Source organism: Trachymyrmex septentrionalis, unplaced genomic scaffold, assembly GCF_001594115.1.
Source record: "Trachymyrmex septentrionalis isolate Tsep2-gDNA-1 unplaced genomic scaffold, Tsep1.0 scaffold37, whole genome shotgun sequence".
Taxonomy (NCBI): domain Eukaryota; kingdom Metazoa; phylum Arthropoda; class Insecta; order Hymenoptera; family Formicidae; genus Trachymyrmex; species Trachymyrmex septentrionalis.
In genome coordinates, this window is record NW_017305536.1 from 7,510,104 (window position 1) to 7,519,462 (window position 9,359).

Genomic DNA, 9,359 nt, shown 5'->3' on the forward strand with positions numbered 1-9,359 from the left:
CTTATAAAGATCGATTGGAAATTTATCATAGGCGCTCCTAAAAGCTTGTAAAAATGTGTATATTAATAAAGTATTCTCCTAAAGTTGCAAAATTATTATATTGTAATCTATAATAATATAAGCTTACGACTCGTTATTTATTTTGGAGCAGGTATTATAGGTTTACATATATATTTACTTCGACAAAACGAAAAGTTGATCACAATCATTGTATAAAGAACGCGTTATGAATAACAAGTGGTCTCTATTTCATGTTTAATCAATCGAGATAATGAGGAAGATTCGATTGCCATTGGCGAAATCATTAATTCAGACTATCTTGATGACCGGTGACCTCGCACGTAAAGAAGATGAATATTTCTCGCGATTCACTGTCTCGTGAACTTTAGACGTACATACATGTACGTTTGTATTTTATAATTGTCGAGAGAACTCGTTCCGCATTAGTGGCGCGCAGTTTATGTATAGTCATGTATATGTATATGTAAATGTATATTTTACAGATTTTAATAGAGAGTGTACTTAAAACGCGCGCAGCACTACGCACACAATCGTATACACTTGATAGTTTATACACCTATTATACATCCATAGAAAGTAGAAAAGATGGTATTCCATATATATTACTACTGCAAATGACCAACTTGATAGATCAATGTATTAATGACTCCTTTATTTGTAATGAATAAATTATTATACCGTACTCAATTCTCATGTTGTATATTTTCTTCCCTGCACATTTTATTAATTAAACAGATTGGAGATTTCGATTAATGATGACTCTTAAAAAAGATCTCTAACCGCAGTCTTTCTGCATTAAACTATTGAGAATTTATTGTGACATATATAACGATAGGGAGTAAGGGAACAAAAAAATTTATTGATTTTTTTTTAATTATTAGGAATGTAAAATTCGTAGCTCATATGTGGGAAATGGAATAAGTGATAATGAAAGAGATTTTACTGATTTTAATGACGTTTAAGTCAGTGATATACACCTTTGTACATTTATTTTGCAAGTTATTTTCAAATAACGATAATTGCTAATAATCATATTAATAATTATAACTTTGATGTCATAATACCAAACAATTGACCATGCCTACTTAAGTAATGTACAGCGCTTAATAATTAATAAAGATTAGTACCAGCTCTCATACATCTAGCTATCGCAGGAACTCTCGTGATGAATAAAAAAGAAAGGTGAGCTGCCTCTGATCATTAGCTCTCATGAGTTTCTTCACTCGTTTCATGTTCTCACTTGATTATATTGATATTAGCTCCAACTATTTTTCGTAAAACAAAACAGAAGAAAAATATGAAGCTTTTGTGTCTGTGAATGCACATATTAAACATAATTGCTATACATTTTATGCGGCAAAATGTATATTTTTCCCGGACACTGCGCTGTTTTCTCTGTCGGCTCGTATTTATATGCCGGAATTGCACGAATATGTAAATAAAAAAAATACAATTTTATATATATATATGTATATATATGTTATATATATATATTAATTATATCTACATTATATATTAATTATATTTAAAAAATATCAGTATTAACAAAATACATAAATTACGTGATAAATTTTGAAAACTAGCTTCCTGTCGTAACAAAATTTCGTTTATTCAAACAAATGAAGAAACAAGATATATTTTAAGATGTCTTAAAATATTTTAAATATATAGTTCTGCTTTGAAATATACAAGAATTCAGTCATATGACTCGAACCGCCAGAGAGACACGCGCGTAGAAAATTAACAGTAAAGAACAATTACATATTTGTAAAACATGATTTTTTTTATAAGCTCACATACGTTTTACTTCCTAATCTTTTCCTTATAGACATATATGTGCATACAAGCATACGACAATGAAAATCAAACACCCTCGCATACATACACTCGCACATACACATATACACAAAAATATTCTCTCTGTTGCTGGGAGAAATATTGTGATGCTTGAATTAATATTTCAAAAAGTAGGCAGAGTACGTCGACAAATTACTAGACAGACGGTATAAGAGTATAATGTTAAGTGGTAGTATCGATGAGAGAGAAATTCTAATTTACACAATATATTATTAAAATTTCCTTATTGAAATTGATCTATACGTGTCGAACACGAACAGCCTTATTTTTTCGTTTCTTTTCTATATGTACATGATATATTATTCGTAAGAAAACGAAAGACTCTTCGGAAAGATCCTTTTCAAACATTCCGTCCCCTCTAAAAACCGAATAAATTTTGAATAACACTCAAAATAAGTACACCATACGAGTTGTGAAGCTGAAACCAGCTCGCAAAGATATCGTGACTGGCTCATTAACACCAACAATTAGATAGGTGCACTAATGAAAATACATGCGCGACGATTGACATAATGAAAAATTATCGAAAAGTAGAGGGAATTGGACAACAACTTTCCCAGCAGAAAATCGTCTTGTACCATTATTTTTTTCTAATATCGCACTACGATATAACTTTACGATATCCATTTATCATTGATAATACATACAGAAAATGATACATAAGAAATCCCATCGGTTTCGTATCACGAAACCGAATACTCTTGTGTGCAACAATCAATATCGATGTAAAATTGCAAAAAATTTATCGCGCTCGGAAGACCTAATGAAAAAATGCCTTAAAAAAGCGATACTTTCATTTTTACATCAAAATGTCTCGGCATTCTACAAATAAACTTCTCGGCTCAATTAAATGAATTAATGATAGTTTGATCAAACGTCAGCGGATCATTAATCAGATGACGGAATAGAGAAAATCACTCGAAAAATGCAGAGATCTTTTGATTAGCATTACGATTACACACGCGATTGCCACGAGCTTGACACGTGTCCCGTGACCAGTGTAAAATGTGAGTTTATGACAATGTTTACATGTATCTATGAATTATCGAGGTACCGTCTGTTGGACAAGGTAATTTCTTAGGTTTAAATTCCCATTATACGCAACATTTAGTGCATCCTATGGCGGAACATCACGAGGCATACATCCTATTAATTTCATGTTGATAACGTTCCTGAACCGCTTTCCTCTTGAGTTTGAACGCCGCAGTAACCAGACCCATATCGGGTGACCATTGCTCTGAACACAACTTCACCGCACCGGGTATTTCAAACCTTTGGAGCTTACCTATAAACGATAAAGGTAGTTAAATAATAATAAATTTATCGATTGACGAAATAACAATCAAAAATAATAAAGAATATACAGAAACATACATTTCCTTGCTTGCTCAACAAGCTCTTGAAGTACCGCTTTCTCGATCTGTGGATTATTACAGAGTTCCTCGAGATTTTTTCCAGTTATGCCTAGATTACTAGCAATTTCTTCTAAATAATGCTGGTTAGGTACAACCAACGCCACTGTATACGCTTTATTCGCATCTCCATAGACGCATATATTTTCTACAACAGGACAAGTCTTTAACTCAGCCTCAACTTTACCCAAAGAAACGTACTCGCCGAGTTGTAATTTAACCAAGTCCTTCTTTCGATCTACATAAATAAATATTCATCGTCAGAGATATCGAAAATAATAACTATAATATAAATATTATTATATATTTCTCATAAGAACAAAAAGATATTATATCCACTGTAATTTTTGGGACGTACCAATAATTTTAATGGAACCATCTGCATGAATTTCGCCGATATCACCTGTTCGGAACCATTGTCTACCATCCTCTCGGAAGAAGTCTTCCTTCGTTTTATCCGGCAATTTATAGTAACCCGCGGAAACTATATCTCCACCGATCACGATTTCTCCTCTGGGATGTGGATGATCTTTGACTCGATAACCAGCTTCTTCCCAATTCTCTAACCGGATATCACAAACCGTAGTAGGTGCTCCAACTCTTCCGGTAGTTCTATCGTACGCTAAAAGAAAGATGTACGTCGTGACAACAGAAACATCTAGAATAAGCATTCCGGTTCAAAAATACATACTGTCCATAACGGTTGCGCAAGAAGTCGTTTCTGTGAGTCCATATCCTTGAGTTACGGTGACGCATAGGCAAAGTTTCACTTGATTATGAGTATCCGGACTGAGCGGAGCGCCTCCAGAGAGCACAAGTCTAACACGACCGCCTAGTACTTGCTTCGCTGCTCCGAAGATGTACTTGTCGAAAAGAGGCGTTTCATAGCCTCGTTTCGTCCATTTCAATTTGTATTCATAAGCAAAATTAAAAATAGCTTGTCTAAATGGACCAGATTTCTTCACTTTTTCGTTTATTCCTTTGGAAATTCGATCGAGAATAAGCTGAAATAATTTTATATTTGTGTATCAGTACTATCTCAAAATGGTATTAAAATTAGAAACAAAATTTGATAATTTATTTTAAAAAAGATATTGATGTATTTTTTCATCTATTAAAATTTTTGTTTATTTGTAAACTTAAAGACTTGAGATGTGCTCTGAATAACTTAGTAATTAATAGATAAACAATTTTCTTTTCAGATAAAAAAATTAATAAGAAATTGAATGATTTGCAAAGATTTGAAACTCACCGGTACTGCAGTTAAGCAAGTTGGATGTAGGACGGAAGCATCACCCTTCGATCCTCTCTGAATCTTACTACTCGAATCAATCAGTGTAAGCGGTGAGCTATAACCGATGGGCACTCCGGTTAAAAGACATACACTTTCGGCCAGTAGTTCAAAGACATGGGCCAATGGCAAGAAACCGAGAAAAACGTCATCTGATCTAATCTCTACAACATCGCAAAATGCTTTTAGAGTGCTAATGATATTTTTGTGAGAGAGAAGGACGCCTTTCGGCACTCCCGTCGAACCAGACGTATACATGATTATAGCGGTATCATCATTCTTTGGCGAGTTAGCATTCGCACTTGACTTATTGCCCATTTTGATAACATCGGCGAAGGGTAACAATTGCACTCCATCCTAAAACAAAAACAAATAATAAAGAATATCTTAAAAAAAAAACCAATAAAGTAAAGACTACTAATCATAAGTGGCAGTACTGACACCAACCATTACGTAATAACATGACAGTCAATCATAGTCAATGCCACAGCTATTAGGCAAAAAACAAGTTTTTAGAAGAAAAATAATACTAACAGATCCATGCGGCGCGTATAACCAGTTATTTAAATTACTAATTAATTTTCGCAACAACTATTCTATTAATACAATTATGTACAATTATAAAAAAAAGTCTGAATAAAAATTATACTCTTACGAATCTATAAAGTCATCTAAATGCCAATTCGTATTAAAAATTAATATTGAATATTTAAATTAAAATATACCTTGTAACCTTTGGTGCTAGTCGGTTTGAGTTGATCTTCCATATAGATAATTTTCTTGACTTCCGGTACCATGTTTAGTAGACGCTTGAATTTTGGCAGAAGTTCATGACTGGTAATGACAGTATCTACTTCGGTTTCGTTGATACCATGAGCAATAGCCTCATCGCCTAAAGTCGCGTATATCGTTACCACGGTGAAATTCTGTTTGAAACATCCATGTGCCGCTATCATCCATTCCGCTCTCGTCTCGGCGAAGATAACAATATTATTACGTGGCTTCATACCGAGTTCTACCAAACCTCGGCCGAAGGAAGAGGCCAACTTTTCGACTTCGCTAAATGACTTCCATTTGTATTCTCCCATTTTATACTGGAAAATAGATAGAATTTCACGATACAAAATTAGTTTTGTATCTCTCCAATATTAACGTTAAGTAAAGAGAGTATATAGACATGTTGAGATTCGTCCTAAAAATTCTTCTCTTTCTATAATTTATTTTATTTTCTCTTTTACTTTTATTTTTTAATATAAAAAAATGACAATTTTTCACATTATGAAATATTACAGGATTTATATTTAAATGTCTGAAACCTATTACCTTTTTGAAGATTCTGCCGTTAGGTTGAGGCTCATCTTCCTCTGCTAAGATTTGTCTGGTACCAAGGCACTTCTTATCGCCGAACCTTTTGACAACGCAAAGAAGTACCTTTTCCAGAGTATCAACCTTTTCACGTTCGAGCATGATGTGCATCGATTTGGGAGAATCGACGCTTCTATAAGTGATCTGGTTATCATCTTTGGAGATTGGACGGGCCTTGATCCTCCTGGAAGCCTTACGCTTCTCCCATGGTCGCTGAAGTATGAGATACACGGGGAAGGTCAGCAAGTCGTACACATACGACAGAGCCTTGAGCGCGTGGATCGCGCCGTAGATCCAGAAACCTTCCATTTCTCTGTTAAATAAAAAAATCACTCAATATTCGTATTTAGACATCAGCTCGTTAATAAAAAAACACTATTGCGTGCTTCTCTTCTCTTGTAAAATTTGGGCGCAAAAAGATTATAACGAGTGCAAAACTCGAAGTAAATAAATTTGGATTTTATTTTCATATCCCTTCAAAAGAAAAAGAATTATTGTAATTATATAATTTATACATTTATGTAATTCGATCATTGTACTTTAATTCTTGTAGAAAGATACAAATTTTAAATATTATTAGTTATCTATTGTATATTCCCGCGACATTGGTTTATCGGATACTACAATATCTCATTCTGCTTATCCGTAGCAAGCGAATTATCTACTTGAGTAAGCAGTTTTGAAGCGTGAGAGTAAAGGCTATCGGTCGGAATCATGCGTCTTGCAAACAATTCGAATTAATAACGATCAAAAACTATCTTATATATAAACGATCGATAAGCAATATTTAATTATCAGGATTAATTCTTTCGTGGACTTTGACAAATTAGCGCCATTTATCTATTTTATAGCAGCGTGATCACAGATATTGTAACATAACAGTTATCATGCTACGTGCGTAGAAAAAAAAAAGAAGCGCTCTTACAGACACGACATAGTATCTATTTAAGATCGATAAGTGATACGATAACAAGCTATTGAAGCAATAGGATACAAATTCAATCATACACATCTATAGTTCTATAATATGCCTCAACAATTATAAGAATGTAATTGTATTTCTGAAGCGAAGAACTAGAAAGGTATATCATTTAATTAGTTTGCCTTTTCTAGCATCACCTGGGGGATTCCAGAATAGTGCCACTGTCGCTTGTCAAACCTAATAAAAAATATAATATTTCTTATCATATTTTCTTTTTCAAGAAAAATGTAAAAGTTGTTTAATTACATCTCCTTTAATGCCTTGTGTGTGTGTGACATATATATTGGCTATTGATTGTCAGTCCGTAATAAAATTTCACACATTGGCGGTATTTTTTTACGATAAGATATGTTTGAGTATTAATCTTACTTAAAAATTTAAAAAAGATAGTGTTGCCTATTTGCAAGAGATAATTAGTGAACTGTAGGAAACATTTTACTTTTTTTTTCATCTTAATTTATCAAACAATTTATGTACGAAAAGATTCATATTAATACTGCATAAAAGAGTAATCATTTTACGAAATATTATATATAAATAGCTGTATTCAGTAAAATGTTTATCTTGTGACTGTTGGAAATTTTCTTCGCGCTGATTGACTTATACTTTTAGATCTATAGAAATAATCCTATCTCAGTAAAGAAAAACTGTCAATAGTTGCAAAACATACCTTCTACTGAAAACGCGGCCAAAATCTACCTATATCCGTGAGAAAGAGACATAAATCCAAAAAGTTAATTTCAAGTCCATTTCGATCACATGTTTCGCGAGGTCAAGTCTAATTCCGATAAAATATCAATCTGCGGACGAAGTCAATTTAGATCAGTGGACTTGTATATCCGTTGATTCTTTTTTTTATTCTACTATTGATTGCGCCATATCGTATTCACGATACTTTTTATTCTACTATTGATTGTACCATATCCTCTATTCACGATATACCGACCATCCCTGAACTTTATTGGGTGACGCACTTATGCCATCTCTTTCTCCTTAGGTATAGTTAGATCAATAGTTACTTTCTTACTTCACACTACAATATTGTTATTAATCAAGTTTCCAATTTTGCTGAATATTGATCGTGCGTACAGCAGTCGGACGGTATCAGCATAACGCAGCGCACTTGATACCGTATACGAGAAGCAAACACAAGTTATGTCACGTTCCTGCGATTCAACTTAAAATAACAAGCAGGTCTGACGCAAACTTTGATTGACATTACGTCAGTTTGTAAAATATTTTACAGTTTTTTTCGCTACTAAACACCGATAAGATAACGTTATTTCGAAAAATCTGTGAATTCGTTCCTTATTATCATATATAATGACACTTGTTTTATCATCACTAATCTTTTACTTCGATGTTGTTGGTTTGCGACAAGGTAATCTGAATGCTAATTATAATTATGTATTTTTATGTATCTCATTATTATTAATATATGTAAAAGTATAATGCAAATATAAATGCAGTTAAGTTAATTGATGTTCAAAGTTCATGTTTGAGTTTTCTAATAAATATTAAACGCATTGCAAAAGAAATAAAAAAAATTACTACATGATCTAAGAGTAAAACATCTTATGTATACCAATTAACAAATAAATGCACTTATTATCATCGTGAGAGCATTAAAAATAAAATATGGAATACAAGATATATAACGAAATGAAATATACATGACGATATGAAACACTTGAAAATTAAATCTACATTAAGAATCGTATAAGAAAAACAGCACCTTCGTAATTGTATAATTTATAAGTCTATAAGTAGAAAGAAAATAGGGAAATAGAGCAAAGATATTGACGTCTAAAGCTAGTCTTTAAATCACTTTTTAAAAATTTTATAGAAATTCATACGTACAATCAATACAGGAACGATTAGATTTCTTCAATTAAAGAAAGAATGTAAGAAACATGTTTTAAATAATAGCGATCGCTTTAAAAATAAAGTCTCATCAAAGATGAGATTAGAGTATGTTAAAATTGAAATTAAATCATAAATGTAGCCTTATTTTTGCGATCCACTGCAATTTTCATTTATTATATCTCATGTCTCGCATATTTTAATTTAAAAAATGAGAGAAAAAACATTAGCTGCCTTACAATTTTTGTCATAAAATTTATGATAAAATCGATGATTCTATGGGACACTCTGCGTGATAGTGGAAGATCAAAGTTTTTACAGAAAAAGACATCGAGAGAGCGCGTAATCGAGATTTCAATATCGTTACGGACTTTGAACGTCGCAAGTTCACGTTGCACGCAGCGAGCGAATGGATGGAGCCAACCGGTCTCTCGGGTCTTATCTGCGGTCGAGTATGGGTCCAAAGGGTCTCGTGCGTAAGGCGGAAGTTGAAGGGGGACGAAGGGGGACGAAGGGGGCCAACTGTGCGGTAACAGGCGTCTCACGGTCAAATGCCGGAGTACATCGT

At 33.2% G+C, this 9,359-nt stretch overlaps 1 protein-coding gene across 5 annotated transcripts in view; it reads right to left on the minus strand.

Annotated features, from left to right (window-relative positions):
* Positions 1 to 1,753: 1,753 nt before the first annotated feature.
* LOC108750551 (long-chain-fatty-acid--CoA ligase 4) overlaps positions 1,754 to 9,359 on the minus strand; it is a 26,627-nt gene continuing 19,021 nt past the window's right edge. For all 5 annotated transcript variants that reach the window (XM_018490048.1, XM_018490045.1, XM_018490049.1 and 2 more), the window contains 7 exons: positions 5,905 to 6,259; positions 5,307 to 5,675; positions 4,543 to 4,938; positions 3,982 to 4,294; positions 3,649 to 3,912; positions 3,253 to 3,528; positions 1,754 to 3,163 (listed from right to left, as the gene is read on the minus strand). In XM_018490048.1, the coding sequence (XP_018345550.1) occupies positions 3,009 to 3,163; positions 3,253 to 3,528; positions 3,649 to 3,912; positions 3,982 to 4,294; positions 4,543 to 4,938; positions 5,307 to 5,675; positions 5,905 to 6,255 (2,124 nt within the window). In that variant the 5' untranslated portion in view covers positions 6,256 to 6,259 and the 3' untranslated portion in view covers positions 1,754 to 3,008. The remainder of the gene's footprint in view (positions 3,164 to 3,252; positions 3,529 to 3,648; positions 3,913 to 3,981; positions 4,295 to 4,542; positions 4,939 to 5,306; positions 5,676 to 5,904; positions 6,260 to 9,359) is intronic.